The sequence below is a fragment of the Fringilla coelebs genome (genome assembly GCF_963513975.1).
Source record: "Fringilla coelebs genome assembly, chromosome: 28".
NCBI lineage: Eukaryota > Metazoa > Chordata > Aves > Passeriformes > Fringillidae > Fringilla > Fringilla coelebs.
Window position 1 is genome coordinate 2,591,195 of NC_140054.1, and position 23,690 is coordinate 2,614,884.

The 23,690-nt window shown below is 49.2% G+C and overlaps 2 protein-coding genes across 5 annotated transcripts in view; one reads left to right on the plus strand and one right to left on the minus strand.

Moving 5' to 3' along the window:
• Positions 1-931: 931 nt before the first annotated feature.
• XKR8 (XK related 8) lies at positions 932-7,222 on the plus strand. Of its 2 annotated transcripts, XR_014616804.1 has the most exons (4): positions 932-1,277; positions 1,825-2,021; positions 2,724-3,644; positions 7,124-7,222. XR_014616804.1 is itself a non-coding variant. In XM_084222830.1 (3 exons), exons 1-3 carry the CDS (start codon positions 982-984, stop codon positions 3,449-3,451), a joined length of 1,221 nt encoding a protein of 406 aa, XP_084078956.1. In that variant the 5' UTR covers positions 932-981; the 3' UTR covers positions 3,452-3,698. The 2 variants fall into 2 exon arrangements, 1 of the variants encoding a protein (XP_084078956.1); XM_084222830.1 differs by lacking the exon at positions 7,124-7,222 and having other exon boundaries at positions 2,724-3,698.
• A 599-nt stretch (positions 7,223-7,821) lies between these two features.
• The window catches only part of EYA3 (EYA transcriptional coactivator and phosphatase 3), a 37,291-nt gene continuing 21,422 nt past the window's right edge, over positions 7,822-23,690 (minus strand). For 2 of the 3 annotated variants that reach the window (XM_084222827.1, XM_084222828.1), the window contains 12 exons: positions 22,703-22,840; positions 17,902-17,984; positions 16,375-16,558; positions 15,487-15,626; positions 14,388-14,471; positions 13,753-13,842; positions 13,271-13,329; positions 11,643-11,800; positions 10,006-10,120; positions 9,557-9,678; positions 9,199-9,299; positions 7,822-7,954 (listed from right to left, as the gene is read on the minus strand). In XM_084222827.1, the coding sequence (XP_084078953.1) occupies positions 7,874-7,954; positions 9,199-9,299; positions 9,557-9,678; positions 10,006-10,120; positions 11,643-11,800; positions 13,271-13,329; positions 13,753-13,842; positions 14,388-14,471; positions 15,487-15,626; positions 16,375-16,558; positions 17,902-17,984; positions 22,703-22,840 (1,355 nt within the window). In that variant the 3' untranslated portion in view covers positions 7,822-7,873. The remainder of the gene's footprint in view (positions 7,955-9,198; positions 9,300-9,556; positions 9,679-10,005; positions 10,121-11,642; positions 11,801-13,270; positions 13,330-13,752; positions 13,843-14,387; positions 14,472-15,486; positions 15,627-16,374; positions 16,559-17,901; positions 17,985-22,702; positions 22,841-23,690) is intronic. The other variant, XM_084222829.1, reaches the window with a different exon arrangement.

Below are 23,690 nucleotides of genomic sequence, written 5' to 3' on the forward strand. Positions count from 1 at the left end.
GAGGCTTCTCTGCCTTGAAGAAGAAAACTGCTTGACAAAACCTGGGGTTAAAAGCACAGCTCATACTTTCAGTTTAACTATTCTTAACTATTTGAAGGTTCAAACTGAAGTGAATGTCTGGCCAGTGAGAAATTAAATAATTGTGCTACTGAAGAAAACAACATGCATCAGTGTTCCAAACAGGGCCAGAACCATTTCTGCCACCAGAACAGCTGCTCTGCGGTTTAGTGCTGTGCTGACCTGTCCTTCCACTGCAGCTTGCTGAATGTCCAGGGACACAGAGCCTGCTGGAATGGCAGTGTGTGCAGGTAAGGCTCAGTTCAGAGGGCTCACAGGCTTGTGAGCTCTGGGTAGGGTAGAGTTTCTCTTGCCTAGGACTCATCAGGGACCTGGCTTTGAAGATGCAGTTCCTTATGGGCTCATCCGTGGGGCTGGCAGGGTGACCCAGGGCCTCTGCTCTGCTCTGCCAGGAGTTACTGCTGTATCCTGCTTGGGTTCAGTGGCTCTTCTGCAGCCCGTGGTGCACCTCTGTGCCTGAATTATGCAGTAGGTGTGTAACAGCTGAATATTTGGCTGTGGAATTCAGCATACCTAGAAGCCAAAAGTACTGTAATTTCCTTTTTGTAGGAGGTGTGCCTGTTAGGAAGAAAAGCCCTGAGGATTTTTGGAAGTGAAGATGAGTGGAAGTGCTTGCAGTCTGGAGAACAGCTGTATAATTGGATAAATGGCTGGGACCAGGGCTGCGACGGCGGCGGGAGCGGAGCCGGGGCGGACACACGGCCCGGGGTGGGGCTGCCGGCGGGACACACGGCGCGGGGCGGTCACAGGAGCCGGGGCTGCCGGTCCGGGGCCGTCCCACAGCCCGGGGCGATCCCACACCCCGGGGCGGAGCTGCCCGGGGCGGGCGGGCCCTGTCAGGGGTTGTGTCCGGCCCGTGCCGGCGCCGCCACCGCCGGTTCCGGGCCGGGCCGCGGGGCCCCGATGTCTCCGCGAGCTGCCCCGCCGCGCTTCGGGCCGCTGCAGCTGGCGCTGGCGGCGGCGGGGACGGCGGCGGCCACCCTGGACCTGTTCATGGACGGCTGGGTGGCGGCGGAGTACGCGCGGCGCGGCCACCCCGGCTGGGCCGCGCTGTCGCTGTCGCTGCTCGCCGCCGCCTCAGCCGCCGCCCAGGCCTGCAGCTGGCTCTGGCTGCGCTCCGACCCGCCCGCCCTGCGCCCCGCCGTGCCCGCGGCGCTGCTCGTCGCCCTCCACCTCCTACAGCTCGGCTTCTTCTTCAGGTACGGCCGCCCCGCGCCGAGTTTCCCGCCCGCCGCCGGGCCCCGCTCCGCCCCGGCCTCCCCCCGGTGCCTCTCGGCCCCTCCCGGCCCCCGGGGATGGGGCGAGCGGTGCCTCGGCTGTCGGGAGGGCCGAGAGGCTCCAGCGCAGAGCGGTTCGGCCCCGCCCGGGCTGGAGCCGGGTGAGGAGTGTCGGTGGGAGCGGGGGAGTTTCCCTCGGGCTCTGCTCTGTCTCCCGGGGCTGGTGCCGGTGCCCTCCAGATAAACGGAGCAGCGCCCCGAAACCTCGTCACGGCCCCCGGCAGATGAGGGGAGCAGCGAGGCCGAGCCGGGGGAAGGGAGTAATCCAGGCAGGTCCGCTGAGGTCGGTGCTCAGTTTTTTACACTTGGATTGTGTGGCATCCTGTGTGGTTTGGGCAGGGGGAAGGAGGGGTTTGGACACGAATCAGTGGGGTTTGTTCTGTCAGGAGTTTGTTGAGCTGTCAGGACAGCGTGGGGACCAAGGTGTGTGCCTTGTGTAGCCCCTCACCACCAGCTGGTCCCCACACAGGTGCCTGTATGCTCTGAAGGTGGGCTGGAGGGTGTGCTGGGCGAAGGCAGAGGAGGAGGATGAGCAGAGACACATGGCCTTCATCTCCCACGACATCAGCATGCTGCGTCTCTTCGAGACCTTCCTGGAGAACACCCCGCAGCTCACCCTGCTCCTCTACATTATCCTGCGCACAAACAAGGCTGAGCTCTCCCAGGGTGAGGGGACTGGGGCCAAGGGAGGGGGCTGTGGGGGTGCAGGCTTGGGAGGGGGAGATCAGAGGGGCTGTCCAGGGCTGGAGGACCCATCAAGACACTTGCAGTGTCATTCTGCTCCCATGTCACTCCTTCCTTTGACATGTCACTGTATAGGGTGAACCCCTGTCCTGCACTCACATGCCCAAATGGACCATGCTGGGCTTGGGGTGGGGGAGTTGAAGCTGTGGGCCCACTGTAGTCATTCTTTTATGTGCCCCAGGAGAGGATGAGGGTCAGGTGAGAAATCAGGCAGCTTCTAGGGAGTAGGGAGGTGCTGATGTTGGTATGGGTGAAGCACACACTGAGCAGGGGCTGTGGTGCCCTTCCTGGGCTGGGAAGCACTGCAGGGAAATGGGGAGCCCAACAATGTGGGAGCCAGCACTCCCCTGCCTGTGTGGGCTGAGGGCTTCCATGCCTGGGAGATGGGCTCTGCAGAGCTGTTCAATCCCAGCACTTCTTCCCCTTCTTCTGAGCAAGGCCAGGCACCAGCCTCCTTATCCTCAGGGAGGGCAGAAGGCCAGGGGAGAGATGCAGGTCCTTGACAGCAGCTGCTTTGTGAGCTGGGGAAAAACTCATTTTAGCAGTGGTGGGCAAGGAGAGGTTTGAGCCGGGCTGGGCCACCCCTTGATCCCCCCCTCAGCATTTTCACCTGTGTGTTTGCAGGCCTGGGGATGGGCACGGCGTTCCTGTGTGTGTCCTGGGCTCTGCTGGACTACCACCAGTCCCTGCGCTCCTTCCTGCAGGACAAGTACGAGCTGAGCCTGGGCTCCTCCGTCATCTACTTCCTCTGGAACCTCTTCCTCATCTGCCCCCGCATCCTGGTGCTCGCTCTCTTCGCCCTGCTCTGGCCCTACGGCCTGGCTGTCCACTTCCCGCTGGTGTGGGTGGCCATGTTCATCTGGGTCAGCCTGCAGGGCACGGACTTCATGGAGTCACCCGGCCCCGAGCAGCTGTACCGGGCCGTGGTGGCCGTGATCCTCTACTTCAGCTGGTTCAACGTGGCGCAGGGGAGGACGCTGCACCGCAGCATCATCTACCACGGCTTCATCCTGGTGGACAGCACCCTGCTGGGCCTCGCCTGGCTCTGGGGCCGGGCTCCCGGGGAGGAGCACTCATACCTCATCCCAGTGCTCTCTGCAGCCCTGCCCTGCTACCTGCTGGGGCTGGGGCTGAGGGTCACCTACTACAAGTGGCTGCACCCCAACGTGCTGGTGCGGCAGGAAGGCAGATACGACGAGGTGGATGCCAATGGAGGGGGTGATGAGGTGGCGTTTCGCTCGTTTTTGGAAGCAGACCTGGTGAACAGGCGGATGCAGTCGTTGGCCCGGACCCACTTCTCCTTGTCCCAGCACTTCCTGAATGGGGCTGCTGCTGTGGAGTCTGCTGTCTGAGGGCAGCTCCTCTAAAGGGACATGAGAGGGGAGGTGGATATGTTGATGTGCCCCTGGTTGTGCTCCCCAGGCTGTTGTTTTGGACAGCTGGAGGGAGCTGGCAGAAACCAGGGGTGATGTGCAAACACCCAGTGAGTCCCATGGCACTCAGCATGGCTCCCATGGCTGTACCCTCAGGGAAAGCCAGAGTGTGGTGAGTCCAGCACATTGCAGCATATGGCTGCGCTGCTCTGTCAACTTTTGTTATTTATTTGTAGCTTTTTCAAAAAAAGGAAAAATGAAAACAAGAGCACTGGTTTATTTTCTCTGTGCCTGTCCTGTGCTTGCTGCTGCCATTGCTGTGCTGGGATATGGGTGGTGGGGCAAGGAGGACTTGTCTCCTCCATGGTTGTGGCTATCTGACCTTTCTGTTTCCAGCCAGGATTTTCCTCCTTGTGTTAGTTTTGGTGTTAAGGTCAAAGCTCACCTGTTATCGCTGTGTTCAGGGAGGGAGGAGTGGCTGCAGGGTGGCTCAGGGCTTGGACACCTCATGCTCCCGTGGCTGCCATTCCCACCTCCACAGCCTGGGCAGGGCTCCCAGGGCCACAGCATTTCTCAGCCTTTGGTGGCTGTTGGTGTGGTCAGTGTGGTCAGCAGTGGGGTCAGCGTGTGCCAGCTCCTGGGCACAGACACCCACCACTCCCCAGGTGGGGCTGCCTCCACCCAGCTCAGTGCCCAAACCCAGGCAGGCCCCAGAGCAGCTCCTGCCCTTTGCTGTTGCCCAGCTGGCAGCTGTGGCACACCCTGGCTGCCCACAGCACCGACCTTTGGCTCCTTCCCCTCACCTCCATCGCATCCCTCCCAGCAGCCCATCCCAGGAGGACACTTCCATACCAGGGAAGGCATCTGGATGCGGTGGAGGAGCAGCTGAAATGCTGTTTCACAGCTCCTGTGAGCAGCTCAGCCCTGCCCAAGGCCAGCAGCACAGGGTGGGACAGGGGTGTTGCCTTGTGCAAAAGAAAATGGAAACAGAAGAAACAGGAAGGTTTTGTGCAGGAAGCACCATGTGCCTGCCCTGGGCACCTCAGCAGGGCCTAGGAGCAGGTCCCTGCCCCACTGGCTCCCCAGGAGCATGGGGGCTTTGGTGGCTGCAGGGTGACCTGTGGCACCCTGAGTGCTGCCAGGCCCGGCTTGGGCTGTCACAGGGGCAGGGACTGACACAGGGGCAGAGAACAGGCTGAAGCACTGACTATAGAAAATAAAGACTTTATTATTTTTTCCAGTTCACAGGACAGTTCCCATTACAGACCATGAACAGGCAAAGGCCCCACAGCCAGCAGCACCTGAGATCACCCCTCATAGCAGAGCAACAGAGGTGCTGTGGGCTCCAAGGGTCCTGCTGCTTCCCACCAGTGCCAGCACAGACATCTCCCCAAGGGCTGTTGGAGGCAACAAATAGTAGTGGATCAGGTGTTTTTTAAAGCCTCTGTGGCCGTGTTGAAGCTGAAGGGGAAGCCAGCAGCACCCAGGTGAGCTCAGGTGCTCTGGGCCTGCAGGCTGACTGTCCCTCAGGTGTTCAGGTTTGCTCTCCCATTACCCCTGACCTGACTGTAGCTGAACTGGTGACAGAGACAGGAGAAAAAATCAATGCTTGGATAGAGATGCTGTTCTTGCCTCAAAAGAGACAGGAAAAGGCTTAAATTCAGCCAGTAGAGGAAAAAATAAAATAGCCAGGTCACCCCTTTATTAACAAACACAGAAATGTACCATCAACCTCCTGTTATAAAAGTACTTTACATACATTCAAGGAAACATCATATAAATACCAGTATGAAATGTCAGTGGCTGCGAGTTCCACACTCAGCTAAAATTTTACCAACATCTTAAAATTTCCTTAAAACATTTGAAGTAAACAAACACAAAGCACAGCCAGCTGCCAGGCAGCTCAGGCCTGTAGGTGCAGCACCTGCTGCCAGTGCCTGGGCAAACCCAGCCCCTCTCCAGCACGGCTCTGCTCAGCTGCTTCCCATGGGAGTGAAGCTCGTGGGCTGCTCGGCCGTGCCGGTGGTGGGAGGTTAAGGCACAGGTTTTAATCCCAAATTCAGCCAGCTGGAGTATGAGATATGCTCCCAACAGGCTGCTGCACAGGCTGGACAACTCCCCAACCTGCTTACAGGAGACCTTTGGATGGGCTGAGGGATGTTCAGCATCAGCACAGACTCTTCTGTGACTACAACTGAGTCCTGATCCTCTGGTGACATTTCCAACCCTGGCAGCAATGAGGCTGCTCCTCACCACAGCTCTGGCACTTCACAGGGACCCCAGAGGAACTGGACTCTGCACCCAGCAGTAGGGGAGCTGGAGCTGCCTCAGCTGCCTTGGAAGAGGTGCAAACACACCTTGGCTCTCCAGTTGGTGTAGACAGAGAACACCCCTGGGTCCTGCTCCCCTTTCCAAACCCTCTGCTGAGCACTCCCAGCACAGCCTGTTTGCCCCCAGGGCAGCCCAACACCCTTCCCTCTGCTGAGCTGCCCAGTGACACCCACAGCAGACTCCTCAGAATTTCCTCACGGGATGAGCAGCTCCCACAGACAGCATGTTCCTGCTGCAGAGCTCCTGGGGAAATACACAGATCCAGCATCCACCTGGGATGCCAACACCTGGCCAGGAGCTGAATGGAAAGCAGACCACTCCTGACTCCAGTGACCACCCTGGAGAAAGAATCGCCTTTGATTCCAATTGAATCTAAAAAAACCCAAAAACAACCAAACCCAAAGGGAAACTGGAGCAGGTACCATGTGAAATAAACCTCCCAGGTCAGTCCCTGAGCACGAGGTATCCAAACCCTGGCTCTAGGCACCTTCTGCCCTGTGGTCACTGGAGCTGGCCCAGGAACAGATGCTCCCAGGGCACAGCAGAGCCTGTGCAGAGCTGGCCCAGCAGCTCCCCCTGCACTGATGGAAATTAACCCTCAATAATTAAAGCCATGAAAGGAATGCAGCAAACACATCCTGCCTGTATGGGCACAGCAAATGGGTCAGTGTCCTCCCTGCAGTGACAGACTTTCAGCCCAGACTCCCCCTGGCTGATGTGGGGCTGATGACCACGATCTGGAGGGGTCTGGGTGCAGCCACAGCTCTGGCTCTGCAGGAGCAGCAGCAGCAGGTTCTGGGGCACAGCACACACCTGTCCTAAAGGTACCTGCTGATCTGGTGCCATCTCAGGGTAGATGGGGGAGACCCCCAAACACAGCCTGAGTTGGCACAAAACCAGCCCCAGTCCTTGCTGGCTGTTCCTGGCCAGGGGAGCTGCAGGTCACTGACTCCAGCCTCTGTTCTGAGACAGTTACAGAAAAATCAGCATCACCATCCCTCCCAAGTGCTCCATGCTGCCAAGTCACAGTGTCTTAGAAAATTAAGTCCCTCTTAACAAGGCATTTGTTTGTCACTATGTAGTTAGGCTAATGCAAAGAATATAAGAAAATTGAATCTGATTCTACTAAAAGGAACTTACAAATAGGGTCAGGAACACAGAGGTGAAGGTTATACCATAGCCAGAGCCTTCTCTGCAACATTCATGAGGATTTAGGAATTAGATTATTCCTAGTCCAGGTGAGGACTCAGTTCACATCTGGGCAGTCTGCACCAGTCTGCTGTACCTGATGTTCACAGGCAGTTTCATTTTTCTTTGCAGGGAAAATCTGTGGGATCTACAGTCCAGACAAAGGCTGAAATCCAGTGATCTCCTGCTGGCTAAAAGGGCTTCTGCACACATTGACTAGAAGCCACTGGGATTAATTCAGTACACCAGTACTTGCCTCTACAAGGAACCACATATTCCAGAAGCATTCCCTTACCTTTATATTTTCCAGTAATCCCACACTGAGGAAATAACATAAGGACATTGTAATAAATTAACTGTTTTGAACACCCAGGGAAGGAGAGAGGACACATTTTACAGCAATAGAGGTATTTTTGACATTTTCATTAATATTTCCTATGAAAAAAAAACCATAGCTCTTCGGCTTTGCAAAACAAGGAAGGTTTAAGCTCTGCCATCAGCGTTTTCCTATAAAAATAAATTTTTGTGTTTACTTGGGTTCTACAACTAAGCTGAATAGAAAGAAGAAGGCTCTTACACATAAATCTGCTGTTTTATGGCCCCTCCCTCTGGAGGCCAGAGGCATTCAGCTGGCTCTGTAAGTCCCTTCTGCAGACAAGCTCTAGCTCTGCTGAGTCTAGGGCTTCTTCACAGGACACCTCTGGACTTGGCAGGGCCTGTGCTCCCAAGGAACAACCTGCTGTCATATTCCACTGTACAGTTTGAATTAGGTATGTTTTCTTCATCAAGCTGAAAGGTGAGTCCCCAAACATGTGAGATTTCTGTCCCCCCAGAAATGGAGAGGGCTGGCGGGAGCTGCAGTCGTGTCTTTGCTCCAACTTCTTACAGGAAGTCCAACTCAAGGGCTTGGTGAAGGGACACGAGGTCAGCGTGATTTGTGATCCTCCAGAACGGCATGTTGTGCTGGAAAGAGAGAGGACAGTCAGGTTCATGCAGGGATTCTCAGCTGAGGTGAAAGCAGGCTGGGTGGAGCTGCAGGGCCGTGCAGTGTGGTGGTTCTGAGCACAGCACTCTCAGGACAGACCTCAGCCATGTGCACATCTCCATCTGGAGCACATCTTATGTGCACAGCTGTGTGACAGGCACCAGCACTGACTGTCAGCTGCTCATGATGGAAACCTTGGCTGTGAGCTGCTGCTGCACCCAGGAATGCCTGTCCAGGGCTGACAGCTCTGGCACATGTGTGGGAAGCCTGCAGAGTCAAGGTCCTGACGTCATCTTTGCACTTCACTACTAATTAGCACAACTGAACAACCCACCCAGGCCTGTCCAAATCAATCAATCAATCTCTTTGCTCCTTGTTTGTAATCCAACCTAATGGCAGGTGCTGTATTGATCTGCTGCTGTTCCTGAGCCCTGACTCCTCCACACTCCTGAGAAACCACAATATCCTGACAGTCACAGGCTATGATCAGCATACAGAACCACAGAATCATCAGGGGTGGAAGGGACATCCAAAATTGTCACCATGATATTTTCTGAAAAATCCTCTTTGCCCATGATTTTCTCCTGGGAAGCTGAGAGGCCTCAGAAAAGAATGAAAACAATAATTATCTGATTGCTTGGGAATGTGGTCTGGAGATCATTTACCAACAGGTGCATCTTTGATTGGTTCCATCTAAATTGTTTTTAATTAATGATCAATCACCATCAGCTGTGTCAGACTGAGGAGTCAGTCAGGAGCTTTCATTATCATTCTTGTTTAGCCTTCTGATGTATCCCTCCTCTTTCTTTAGTATAGTTTTAGTATATAATTTCTAATATGTCATGTCATATCATGTCATATCAGCCTTCTGAGAACATGGAGTCAAATTCTCATCTCTCACCTCATCCTGGGGACCTCACAACACCACACAAGATCACTGAGTCCAAGCTTTCAACATGCTAAATCCAGCATGCTACACTAAGACACTACTGACAGGAACAGGGTCATATGCAATCCTAAACAACATTAAAAGAGAAACTTTAAACACCCAGGAGCCAGAAGACTGCCCAGGTTAGCACAATGGAAGATCTCTCGCATCAAAGGCAAACTTTGCTCCTGGCTGCCCTGGCCTGAAGAGTTCAGCCTTGGAAGGAGAGGCCTTGCAGGGAAAGCCTGGCAGCAAGTTCCCTTTGCCCTGGCCCAGCTCTGCAGTCACACCCACCTGCTTGGCTGCCACCTCCTCGTCACGGCCATCTCCGATCACCACGTAGGTGACCTTCTTCCCAAAGCGGGACACGATCCTCTCGAAGCAGCTCTCTTTACCTGCCAAAGACAATCCCCCTGTAAGGAGCCTCAGGCAGAGAGAAACAGAGCCTCAACTGGTCCCTTCCTCCCAGTACAGAAACGCTTCTTGTCTTACTGGGCAGGGGGAGCACCCAGTTCAGCTCCTGAGGCCAGAAGCCTTCAGCAGGTGGATCACAGCATGGGGTGCTCAGCTGCAGAAATGGCATTTCCCCATGTAAAGATCCCAGCTGAACCTCAGCAGATGGCACAATTCCAGACCTGGCACAGTCCCTTACCTATTTTTGTAGCACTATAAATATTTTCAATGGGAAACACCTCGCCCAATCCATACAGAAGAACTTTGGCAAGAGCTGGCATCAGTTGGGTGGTTGTGATCAGGATGTTCTCACAGTTTTTTCTGAAAGAAGAAAAACACTTGTAACAGCACATCTACAGGCAGTGGTGCCAGGACTGCTCCAGGCAGTCTGATCAGCTTCCCCAGGTGCCATGTGCTTTGCTGTCCTGCTTTCAGGAGGCATTTTAGGACAAGGTTTTGCAATTTTTGCTTGCTTGCTTCTGGCAGAGTTCCCTGTCAGAAAAACCATTTGGTGAGCATGGGGACCTTGCTAATTACAGGTGTTGCAACAGAGAAACACTGCCCTCAGTCACTTTGCAGCAGTGTGACAGGGGCCGTGCTGCACCTCAGGGCCAGAAAGGGCTGAGAAAGCACTTCCAGGTTCCATACCTGGACTGGATGAGCAGCAGGGATTTTAATGCAGTTTCCAGCCAGGAATCTGTCAGCACTTCTATGTCAGTCCTCAGTCGCTGCAGAGCTTCTCTCTTCTGTGGGCTAAGCAGGCCTGCAAGGTGAGGAACATGTGTTTGCCTGGCAAGCCTGACAGGGGAGGGCTGTCCCCCAGTGCTCTGCAATAAATAACACAACTGCCTGCAATAGATAACTGCCTGCTCTGCAATAAATAACACAACTGAAGGCCTCTGGAAGATGGACTGTCTGTCCCAAAGCAATGAAAGAAACCAGCTCCCAAAGACATGATGAGCCCAGACATCCATCCAGGACTCTGATCATGGGAACTGGGCAGAGATGTATCTACAATTATTTCACAGCATTTCTCAGGATACAGACAAAGGCACTTCTCTTGTACAAAGCACTTGCAGCAGCAGGGATCCAAGGCCACAGAGCAGGGGAAGGAACTCCTACAATCTCCCTCTCTGACTTTCTGCTTTTCATGGACCCTTTCCACTTTAAGCTCTTTTACATATTTTTTTTAACAACCCCCCCTTCTTTTATTCCCATGCTTGTAATTGCTTTTAGATCCCATTTTCTTCAAGCCTCCAGTTTTGAATTAAAAGCAGACAGAAGTGGAGGCCATTTCTGCTCCTGACAGTAAACACAGCAAGAAAGGAGCACATGGAGCCTGCACATCTCTCCAATCTCCATCCATGAGGTTTGAGCCCCCTCACTCCAGACTTCTGCCACACTGAGGCCACAGAGGGACCCACAGCAGGCTGCACTGACAGCTGCTTCATCATGCAGCTTCCCACAGGTCCTGAAAAACTCTGCATCCATACTTCCCATAAGCAAAATATGAAATCATGGTCTGATCCCCCTTACAAGTAATCAGGTAACTGCAGCACAATGAACTGCAGACCTACACTGGGAGATTTTTAAGGCTGAAAGCTGTAACTTTGAACACCTGGTTTTTAGAAAATATGTCCCAAAAAAACCATTTATCAAGGTTTTTGTGTAGGCAAAGGGTACCCAAGCCCACAACCAAACAGGTCAAGCCACCCTACCAGGTGAGCTGCTCCAGGAACTTTTCTTTTCCAGGGATGGCAATGCCAAGATTCAGACTAAACAGAAAATTCATCTCCATTTGCTCACTGTGGTTTGCATGATTATGACTGCTTTGGAGTTGAAAGGGAAGCAAAACTAGAAGGCTTTAAGTGACTTTGTGGAGGGAGAGAAGTCATATCAAACTGTGGGCCTGACAGCCCAGGGGTGACCCTGTATTTCCTGACAATGGCATGAGCAAAGGCAGACTTTGTGGAGACAAGAATGAGACCCTGTGAGCAGCAGGGCAAATGAGTCACTGCTGAGCAGAGTGCCAGGCAGCCTTTCACACCCAATTAGCAAAGGGATACTATCTGCACCAAACCTTTAGCCTCTAGGACTGAGTGCCCATCCTTATCTCCATGATAAATCACAGCCTGCACTGGCACACTGCTAGGTTTTGGAACAGGAACCCTCTTAGATTCCATGGAATTTGATCCCAGTTAGCACTGGGAGAATGCTTTACTTCTGTCCACACATGAGGAAAGCCAAAGCTCTGAGGAAGGCTGGAGCTCTGTCTGCCCACTCACCTCCAACGTTAGTTTTGTATTTGTTGTAGATCTCGCGTACCCTGCGGTAGCGGAAGGCCAATTTCCTCATCCAGTCCACGCCCTGCACACCCACCGAGGAGCTGTGGTTGGCATTGCTGCCCGAGCCACTGAACCCATCCGTGGAGAAGTTGTAGTTGCTGTTGCAGGAAAGCAGATGTGTTAGGTGTGTCACTGACATATTTTCTGTAAAATCCCTTTGCCAGGATTTTTCTCCTGAGAAGCTGAGAGGCCTCAGAAACAAAATGTAAACAATAATTATCTGACTGCTTGGAATGTGCTTGGGAGGTTGCTTACCAACAGGTGCATCTTTGATTGGTTACATGTGGATTGTTTTTACTTGATGACCAATCATAGTCCAGCTGTGTGAGACTCTCTGGTCAGTCACAAGATTTTATTATTCATTCTTTTCTAGCCTTCTGATGTCTCCTTTCTCCTATTCTTTTAGCATAGTTTTAATATATATAATTTTCTTCTAAGATAATATATATCATAAAATAATAAATCAGCCTTATGAAACATGGAGTCAAGATTCTCATCTCTTCCCCTGTCCTTGGCACCCTCAAACACCCCCACACGAGGTGTGCCACAGCACCAGAACCACTGCAGCGTGTCTGGTGAGGCTGCTGATGGAGTGTCTGGTGAGGCTGCTGATGGAGTGTCTGGTGAGGCTGCTGATGGAGTGTCTGGTGAGGCTGCTGCACTGGCAGCAGCTGGAGAACACCTCAGAGAGGAGCTTCACAAGCACCTTGGCACCTGGAGAGCAGAGCCTGGCTCCTGTGGGAATGCAGACACCCAACTACAGTTGCTGCTGGCTCTGATACAACTCCTTTCACACCCTCCACTACAAAACCTTCCTTTACTCTTTGGCTGCTCACTCCTCTGCCATACAGAGCATCCTTCCCACTGACTCCTTCCTCATCCTGCAGCAATAACCCCCAGCACATCACTTTCCAAACACAGCATCCATGCCTTTCCATCACAACTGCAGCTCCACAAGCAGATGAGCTGCTTCTCCAGTTTAAAACTGCAGCAAGTCCTGCTTCACCACTTTCCCTGTATTTCTTTCTCCCTGACATATCTTTCTCTGACTTTTTCATGAGCCAGTTCAGCTCAGTAAAAAACCTTCCTCCCCCTGTTTGATAGTGAGCACCATAAGCTCTCAGAGGGATGCAAACCACAGGGGGACTTTCAAAGGTCAAGATCATGGAATCACAGGATGGTTTAGGTTGGATAGGACCTTCAAAATCATCTCATTCTAAACCTCTGCCATAGGCAGGGACTTTTTCCACTAATCTAATTAGAGTAACCATTAGATTAGGTTACTAATCTAAAGCTGTCATCATGAGATCTGAAGTGCTGATTCTCCATTCCTCATTTGTCACTGAGCACAGAGGCAGCATTCAACAGTGGACAGTGTAACCCACAATATCATTTCAAAACTCTTAATGCTTTGTAGGTCTTCAAAGAAATGCCCCCCAGCAAACAAACACTTGGCCTGGTTTCATTCCCTGGCTCCATCCCTTAACCCCATCTGAATTTGAAGTCTTGACAAAACCTGATTACATCAGCAACACATTCAATACATTTCCTGCATTCATCAGTACAACCTTAGATCCTGGCCATTGTCATCAGATGCCACATCTTCTATGTGTACCTGGTCACACTCCTGTTAAAGACAAAAAAAAAACCAAAAATAAAGTCATGTTGTGGTAATCCAGAAACACACAGACATTTGCAGATTAAAGAAACTGTGACAGAAACCAATCCCTTCACACTTCCCAACAGCAACAAGCCATGCCACACTGCCAAGTGCTCACCAGTCCAGAAATGCAAATCCAGGATGGATCAGACATCACTCTTTTTATTTGTAAAAACAAAAACCCAAGCAAAAACCCAGCAGAAACTGAGAGAGCTCCTGACACTGGAAGGAAGGCTGCAGAATGCCTGTCTCAGTTAAGAGTGCCCCCCTGATTTGGCTGTGCTTACAACAAGCAGTAAGAGGCTCTGAAGCACAGAGCCCTCACAGAGTGAGGTGTAATTCTGACATGGTAACGTGGAGTTCTGCCTTTCAAACACATTTGCCACGTACCTCCAAGTCATTGAAAAACAAGTGAGTATCAGCAACTTCAAAAATCATCTCCTCCATGGACAGACCTGAGCCAATCACTAGAGTTGGATCCTGGAAAAACATAAAAAGAAAATGTAAATGCATTGTGGATACAGGCAGGAGGGAATTGTCATAAATCTCTCATCAGTGAAATTGCACAGAGTTTCCACTGTCTATCAAACCTGGCATAATCCCAGCTACATTCAATGGTGTGAACTACAATTTCCCTAGTATTTTAAACAACTCAATTAAAAAACCAGAAAAAACAAACAGTTCAGTGCCCCACAGGAGAGACTGATACATTTTCACAGTGAGCACATACAAAACATTAAAAAATCTACTTCTTTCCCCTATGTGCCAAGGCCCTCAGTTATTCCCAGTGAGGATGAAACCAGTTTGACAGATTTGCATTTTAAGAAGGGACATGCTGGTGATGTCCACATCCTAGCTCTGTATAAAGCCAAATTTAGTTCTTTCCCTGCCCCAAACTGCCAACAACTTTAAAGTACCACCACAGAGAGTTTAAAAAAAAACCCCAAACTACTCTTTCTCCAAAGACTAACATTAAATTCTGCATGACAGAAATAGTTTTTCTTCCATGGAACAGACAGTATTACCTTGCCATATTTTTGAGCATAAGACCCTGTGAGAAGAGAATGGAAGATGATGATGGTCTCATCCAGGTCCCAGAGAAACACCCGCTGCAGAGAGAACAAGAGCAGGTTAGAGCTGAGAGATTCCAGGCACTGAACTGCAATAAAGGAACAAGTTTAAATGTTGTGGTTAGCTGCAGTATGCTCTAACAGGTATGAACAATTGTCATCTTACAGGCTGAACACATTCAACTTTTCAGTTTATGGCAGTGGAGTTTATTTATTGCCACAGAAGCACACATTCAGGCTCTGGCTGTTTGGTCAAACTATTTCAAAAGCTTCTCTTGCTTTTATAATTATGAAAGTAAAGCTTAGAGTGCTAATGAATTTTAGAGTCCTGCTGAGGTGAAGTGTACATCCTGTGATCTGGAGAGCACCAGGTGCATGCCCTTGGTGTTTGTCAGAGAAACCTTTGTTATAAATAAGGCAATGGGCTGCCATGAGGAATGGCAGAGTTTTGGTACACAAGGACTTTGAGAGCTGGGCCAACAGGTGGGGTGGAAAAACCCCTCACACTGGTCCAGGCTGAAGGAGCTGGAGGGCAAACTGGACAAGCCAGCAGCACTCTCCCTGTGGAGCAGGTGACTTTCCTGCTGGAGTGAGCCATGTGTGCCAGAAAGGAGGTGCTGTATTTGGCACTGGGAAGGTTATCCCAGATTGCATCCCTGGTCCCAGGGATCTGTGAGGAAATAAGAGTTGCCAGCAAAATGCTATTGAGTTGGTCAGCAGCCCACAGGAGAGGCTAAGGAAACTGGGATGACTTATCTCAGCAAAGAGGGACTAAGGGACATCCAGCAGGACACCACAACTAATTGAAAGGGAACTGCAAAGGACATAGAGACAAATTCTTTTCACTAGAGGCAAATGGAAAATTGCTGTGGAAAAAGGGGAAATTTGCAGCATGGGAGATTCCAAGTAGAGACAGACAAGCTCCTTCTCTGGGTGGATGTGGTAGTGCTGGGACAGATCACTAGGTACAGGATCTCACTTCTAGGTACAGGATCTTCAGGCTCTCGTGGCTCAGGCAGACAAAGCCACAGCCCCAGTGCTGGGGACCATTTACCTCCAGTTCACTGTCCTGGGAGGAGGAGGTATCTGCTTTCCTCTTCCCTCTGTTCTTTCCAGGGATGTTTTTTCTTGCTTGCTCATCTAACTCTTTACTTGCTGTTGCTCTTGGTAGCAAAGGACTTGTGGATGCATCTCCTGGAAGAAAGAAATCACACAGCTCTCATCTCCTTGTGCCAAAACAAACACCAGTACAGCACTGGCCACAAACCACCTTAGCAAAACCTAAGATGTAACTTTACTATGTTGAACCCTGATTAGACCATAAACCATGATTTCTTTGTCCCATCATTTCAAAACAGCTTTGTCTCCTCAATTCAGCCCCCCAGAACTGAGCTACTGCAACAGCTACTGCCTGCAGAGCAAAGCCAGAGCAGAGCAGTCATTTCACTGCCCTGGAACGACTCTATTACTCAACTATGGCTATTTTATTTAATAGTAATTTTAATAATAATTTTATTGATGGTTGAATATAAAAGAGTAATAGTGATGATGTTGGCCTGGGAGCCACAGCCTTGGCCAAGCAGCATGGCCATGACTGACAGGGAGATGTGATGGAGCCTGTTTGCTACTGCTGAGAACAGCCTCCCTAGGGAAAGAGGACATCACCCCTGCAGCCAGGTGACCAGAGCACTCCCTCTGCCTGGGGCACACAGAGCAGTGCCAGGTGTCCTGGGATGGCAGCAGTAGAAGGCTTCTGATACCTAAGTCTGGCTGGCACACCATAATACTCTGCACACCAGGAGGTGTCAGGAAGGCTCTGCCAAGGAAGGCAAGTGTCCCACTGTGCCCAGCATGACAAGATGCTGCAGGTACCCTCTGGAGATGTTTCCCCACAGCTGCCCCCTGCAGTGTTAGCAGAGGGATTTCACAGCCCCAGCCTCACCAGAGGAAGGTCTCTGCACTGCCTGAGCTGGCACCAGGGCATTTGGTTTCTCCTCTGGGTACGTGGTGGTGGCCAGGGCCAGGCTCTCGGTGCTGCTGTCTGCTGGTGGCACCACTCCAAAGCCTGGGCTGGGGTAGCAGGTCTGGTACTGGCTCTGGCCAAGGATGGTGTAGGTAGGATATTCCTGTGGGGGGAAAGAGTTAGTGGGACATCTCATTCAGAAAACACTCTGAATCTCTGACTTTTGTGTTAGAATATCCTGTCCAAGAAAAATCCCAGCAAGAGCACAGTCTGACTTTATGCTGTTTCATTCTGTACATGTAAGACATTCCCAAAAAGGGCTGAGGGCTCTGGCTGCCCAGTGGCCCCTGCACATGCAGGTTCTGCAGAGGACACCAGTGATCACAGGGCCATTCCTCTGCTTCCAGTGTCTGCAAAAATTAACTCATAATGAATGAGGTGACAGTAACAGGGCAGTTGAGTGGATGCCAAGACACCAGTGCACTCTGTGCTCTGCAATGTGTGGCTTTGTCTTGCATTTGACAGTGACAGAAAGGGAACTTGGGCCTTGCTGAGGGCACAACTACAAGATAAATGGCCCTTATTCATGTGCTGATTTCATCAAGCAATAATTCTGCATCCATTTATGAAAACTACTTCATTCATTTAGGAGATTGCTCAGCACCTGGAGCTGTGCTTGAGGATTTTAACTTCTGCTACTGACAGTAAAAAAAGCAAATGTCACATCACATATTCTGGTACACAGTGCTCTCCTGATTCCCTTGAAGAGCAGCCTGGGTTTGTGAACCAGATACCTTGGTCTGAAATACTAAAAGAAAATCTTTTTTACCCTTTACAGTTCCAAACAAGTTTATGTTCAAAAAGCAACAGCACAAGCACAGAGGGATTTTTGTGCATCAACTGCATCTTCCACACTTCCTGCACTCTCTTTCTGAAAAGCTGGACACTGAAGGCTTCCTTTGTATAACCAAGTACTCAGAATGGCAGTTAACCATCCAGCCAGGAAAAAGGCAGGGGGAAATGGTCTTTGTAGCTTGCAGGGTTTCTCACTTTGTTCTAGTCTACCATCAGAATGCAACCTCCACTTTATTGGGCTGGGGTTTGTTTGTGTACAACCTCATTTCCTATTCTTGCTGAGTGAGAACAAAGGTGTCAAAAAAACATCCAACTCTAATCCTCCCTGCAGGTTTAGTCCTCAAAACAGCTGAATTGTTTCTTCCCCTCCATCTCTCTTGCAGAGATCTCAGTTTTAAGACTCACCCCACAATTTGCAGATGAGACAACAACTTTGAAAAGATGAAGTGAGTTTGTTGCAAAGGCCAAAGGGGGAAGCATCATGGTCAAAGAGACAGCAGGAGTGATTTGGTGATTTGAGTTACACACTGAGCCCCACAGCTCCAGTACCACTGTGCTCCATTTGAAGTGACATTTCCATGTTAGTTTTGAGCAACATGTTAAACAAAGATAAAGGAGATGGAGCACATAAATTTACCAAGGAAGTTTTACCTGTGAGATGCTGGCTACTGCTGATGTGGAAATATTGACAACAGTTGAGGACGTAGAGACTGGACTGGCATTGGTAGTTGATGCTGCAAAATTGAGAATTATTGCATTAAATATTCTAGAAAAGCATAAGAAATGAGAAGTTGTGAAATAAATACTTACTAGGCAAATGTGCAAGCACTTGTGTTTCCAGCAGCACTCTGCTACCAACACCCAGAAAAGGACTGGGGTTATTTTGACACCAGTCACATTTCAGTTGGGTTTACAGGAAAGAAGAGCTAGTACATCTTTAAAAACAGTCCTTTCCAATGGTTCAGAAACATTTTCCCTCCATGGTTGCTAAGCAATTGGTGTAGAATTAAAAAGGTTTTACACATTTGATAAGACAACAGTCACATTCTGATGATCAATCAGTAGCAGATGAAAATGAATCAGAGTAAATCAAGAAAAAAGACATGAATGTGTTTAAATCAGTTCTGTTTAAAAAAATATGCATCACACTTAGCATTTTTAGTCTAACTAGATTTAAAATTTAAGGAAACATTAAGAATGTTTCAAATAAGTGAGTATCTCTCCCAACATCCCTGTGTCCAGAACAGCTTTTTGGATGTGACTTTCTGTCAACAGCTCACAGGATGAGTTCTTAGGGATGTGCAGTTGTTGGCACCAACTTGAAGATGTTTCCTGAGCTTTGTGTCACTGCATTCAGTTCTCCCAAAACACAGAAGAGGCTGCTAGAGCAGCACTTGGGAACACCAGTGGTTTAGCAGTTTTTTGGGGGTTGCAGACACAGGGCCACTCCATTAAACATTCCTCAACATGTGGCTTTGGGACTCACAAGGATAACAACAAATAATTAAATCAGCAGGAAAAAAACCAGAATGTACAATACCAGATGCCACCAAGAACTATTTTCTTTTCTAAACCACCTACCTCTGCACACAAATAAAACCAAAAAATCATTTTTAGGTGTTTATACAGACTTGCAGAAATTCACAGTATCCCTACCTTACCATCACGCTGAGAAAAACCCTTATTTTCTGCAAATACCACCACAAAATTCATCCCAAGAACTCAAGCTTCTGAAGGCTTCAGTCCTGCTCCCCCAGGAAAACAGACCCACCATGAACTCTTAAAAAGTGTATGTTGTGCTATGCAAGCATCACTACTACCTGGTGCCTCCTGGAAAAGAGGAATGGATCCAAAATACGCCTCAAAAAAGTTAAGGAAACAAAAGAAACAGATCTTAAAAGATGTGTAGAAATACACAGGATTTACAAGAGATGAGAAATATGAAAGGTGACATCTCTGTGGAAGCAGAAACAAAGGGAAGTAATTAGCCCCAGAAACATTTAGAAAAAGGCAAAAAGGCTGCACTGAACAGCAATAATGGCAGTGAAGGCACTCAAGGACCTACAGCAGCTCCACAGGTAGTGAAGGCCAGCTGTGTGAGCCCAGGAACCTGTCACAGCCACCCCTCATAAACAACTGCTCAAAAACAGGGGCAGTTTTCAAATAAAGCTCCTTCCAATTAATTACACATCATGGAAAGTACCAAGGATGTTACCACCTTAAGAGAAGGTCCCTTCCTAGGCCCCTATGGAGCCCAGCTGTCCAGATAAAACCCTTGCCAAGTGAACAAACCTGCCCTGCAGCCAGGGCAGAGCAACCCTCTGCAAGAGAGACTGTTACACCACTGCTCTCCAGACTGCTATGGAGAGGAAACAGAAAGTGATTCTTATCTGGAATGCTCTGCAGAGGCTGCTTCTCCACTGAGATTGATTACAGAAGTTAAGAAATGAGAAAAAAGGTTTGGCATTCCCTCACTTGAAGTTCATTGTTTATTTTAACTTTAATTGGTCTCCCTCCAACAGGTCTTTTTAATAATCCTGTATCTAAACATTGCTACATACCAGATTTTTTTTCAACAGTTCCCACCACATGGATGAACCAATTCTTTCTGCACTGTGGGTCACTTCCTTTTACCTGTGAATGGGCCAGAACCCTGCAAAAATATTTGGCAAGGATTTGCCAAACATGACTTCAAGGGCTGAGGTTTAAAGACCAACAAACAAAGTACTGAATTAAAGATGCCATGACTCTTTTCCTCTTTTCCCTTTTTTATCCCCCATCTCAGACTTCATCCTCAGATATTACATCCCTGCCTCTACCTTATTAATCCCAATCTGCTTTGCTTCATTTTCAAAGAGCCAAAGCCAGAACCATGCACTGAAATTCCTCTCCAGTGGGTCAGCACCATTGTTCAGCTGTGTCTCACCCTGATTTGAGTGGAGAGAAAAAACAGATATTCCAGGGATTACTACTGAAACAACTCTGCCCATCCTTCCAGCTCTGCTCTCCACCACCAGCCCCTGTACTGACCTGAACCCTTGGTGGGCTGCTTGAGAAGGAAATAGAGCAAATTTGAAAAAAGAAATATTTCCTGCGAGTCTGCAAAAAGTTTTTCCAAAAAGCAACAGCATTTGCACAATTGGAGTCACTTTTGCACACTTTGGGATGACTTGTGCACACTTTGGGGTGACTTTTGCACACTTTGGGGTGACTTGTGCACACTTTCAGAGAGCAGCCTGCAGGGAAATTTCTCACATCACACATTCTTCCAGCAGCACAGATTAAAATTCTTCTCCTGTGGGAAAGCCTGACAAAGCTGGGGTTGAGCAGTTTGCAGAAGGGAAAACTCCAGGGAGACCTTAAAGCCCCTTCCAGCATCCAGAGGGGCTCAGAGAGAGCTGGAGAAGGACTTTGGATAAGGGATGGAGTGACAGGATAAGGGGAATGGCTTCCCACTGCCAGAGGACAGGGTTAGATGGGACACTGAGAAGGAATTCTTGGCTGTGAGGATGACCAGAGGAGCTGTGGCTGCCCCTGGATCCCTGGCAGTGCCCAAGACCAGGCTGGACAGGGCTTGGAGCACCTGGGACAGTGGAAGGTGTCCCTGCCATGGCAGAGGGGTTGGAAGGGGATGATCTTTAAGGTCCCTTCCAGCCCAAAAAAGTCTGGGATTTTATAACTCTACAGAGCAAGGCCTGACATGGGTCTGTCACCTCAGCACCCCCAGGGATCCACCTGCCCCCCATGGGGCAGCACTGGGAAATCTGGCAGGGCTCACATGGTGCAGAACCATTCCTGAGCCTTGGCAACTCCAGCTGGTGCTGTGAGACACAGTGAGTCATTCTGCTGTGGGAGGGAGGCTGAAGCTGGAAGAAGGGAGGATTTCCAGTATTGCTTTCCTTTTATTTAACTAATTGAATTCCACAGTGGTTTGCTCAGTGTCAAGATGCACAAAGTTGTTTTCTTTCAATCAGTGAATAAAACTCTGATCCTGCTGCTTCTGGAGCCTGTGTGCACTCACAAAAAATGATCAGTTCATTGCAGTTAACAATTTATGAATGCAGCTATGAATGTGAAAAGTAAATTAAGGATAAACACTACACTGGGCCATTGATTGTCTCAATAATGCAAGCTGAGCAAGTACCATGGCACACCACATGACTTTCCTCTGTGACAGACATGCTAAAATCCACTGCTAATTTTAAGAATTATCCTCCTCTTCTTGGCTCTCATGAGACCACATCTGGTTGTGGCATTCAGTTTGGGCCCTCAAGCACAAGAAACATGTTGATAAAATTCAGTGGGTCTGCTAAAAAGACACCAAACCAGTCAGGGATCTGGAGAATGTGCCCTGCAAGGGGCATTTCAGGGGAGAGGGACTGTCCAGCCAGGAGAGGAGGTGGCTTTGGGGACTTGATGCAGCCTGCTGGTACTGCATGGACATTAGTGAGAGGACAGGCACAAGCTCTTTTTGCAGGTGTGCAGCAGCAGGAGGAGAGAAATGGTCAGAACATGGAAGAGGGAAAGCTCTGAGTCAACAGAAGAAAAAAACATTTCATCATAATGACAGTCAGGTTCTGGACCTGGCAAAATTTCCATCCTTGGAGGTTTTGGAGATGTAACCAGATAAAGCTCTGAGCAATCTGGTTCTGAATTCTGTATCAACTACTCTTTGAGCAGGAAGCTGAACTAAAAACCTCCTCAAGTCCCTGAATTATTTTGTGAAAATATTCCAGAAGGCATAGATTACAAATTCCTGAAATGCTTTATAAAATTTCCAGAGAAAGAGACAAATTTTCATCATTTGTCACCAAAACATAAATGGCAAATTCCAGCCTAAAGAAAAGGTATCAATTTGCACACAAGTGCCATAAGCAACAATATTCCATTATTCAGCTATCTGCCACATTCACCCCTAAAAACTGCTATGGAAGCTGGTGAAATTCAGCACCTGCCTTCTTGGATGTGGCACTTCCAGCAATTATAATATTTGAGTGATAGTTCTGTACTGAGAAATTCACTTCCTAGCAGATCTACCAACCTGCTGTCTGTGACATTCAAGAGCCATCTACCTCCAGAAGGAATTAAAAACAAATGTTTAAAAATCTCACTGCAGTCAGCATATTTCCTGACATCAAGCTAAAGACCACAAACAAAGAGAAATGCAAGAGCATTCCCAATAAAGCATGCAGGAACACAACATGGAGTCTCTCTTTCCCCTTCCCATTTGCTCTTCACCCTGTTCAGCCCAGCAGCATGGCACCAACGAGCCAGCCTGGTGCACACACAGGTGGGAGGCAAACACAACCCCACAAACACACAGGCACAAAGAGAAAAGAGGCAAAGCATCAAGAAGCATGCACAAACCAAGGACAAGCGTGCAAGCCTCTCTAGTTTGGTATCTGGACTCAGTTAGGTGGAGAGAATGCAGATAAAAACCATGCCAAGTTACCTTCAATGGAATAAGAATAATGTGCTGGGCTGGGCTGGCTTGTGGTTAACCCTGTAGTGCAGGTAAGAACACTGTGCTGACTTGTAGATGGAGTCTGAATTAAACCACTTTCAGGTTTCATACCTGGCCACAGTGCACCTGAATCAGATAAATTGGACCAGTTACAAACAAATATGCTGGGACCAAACAGCATGCTCCTACCTCAGATTAAGATTTTTGCTCATCACAAAAGCAAGTAACAAATGACACATGGAAAATGTTTAATTTTGGCAATAGTAAGCACTGACTGTCAGGCTGTGCAGGGATTAGAGCTGGTGACAAAATGGCTGAAAAAGAGAAAATTAGAAGCACCAAGAAGACTAATTTGCAAAGTTTTTAACAAGAATCTGTTTGTGTCACTGAGATTCACTGCCAGTGCAGATAAAGGACCTGCCAGTGGCTGTGACTTTGACCTGAGCTGCACTGCAAGTGACATCAGCTGTTACACAGTGTGGCCAAAGCTGGGATCTGTCAAGGCCAAGCTCAACACTTCCACTACTCCACTGGGCTTTGGGATGAATATTTTAAACCAAGCCACAGTAATTTTCCTAGACTGACAACAACAAATATAGAGCTAAAAAAAAAAAATTTAAAAATCTGAATGTTTCTTCCAGACTTCCTGTTGTTTTGGAATGCTTTTGTAAGAAACCCAGGCACAGCACAGAGAGCAGAGTGACTGTAATTATGTGTACAGGGCACACCAAGCATGTGGCTCAGCTTGGGTGCTGTGTTAAGGTGAGGTCTCTGCACAGTGTCCAAATGAGGCAGCTCAGCTCAGGCCTCACTCTTCAGGGTTCTTCAGGCTTTCATTTGAGTGTCTCCAAACCTACAGCCAAAGTCAAAGACAGTTCTCCCTGGCCCTGGTTAGGAAGCAGAAACATTTTGAGAGGATCTATTTACAAACAAGCAGGAGTGTGCAAAGCAGAGGGACAAAAGAGCTTTGGAGCTA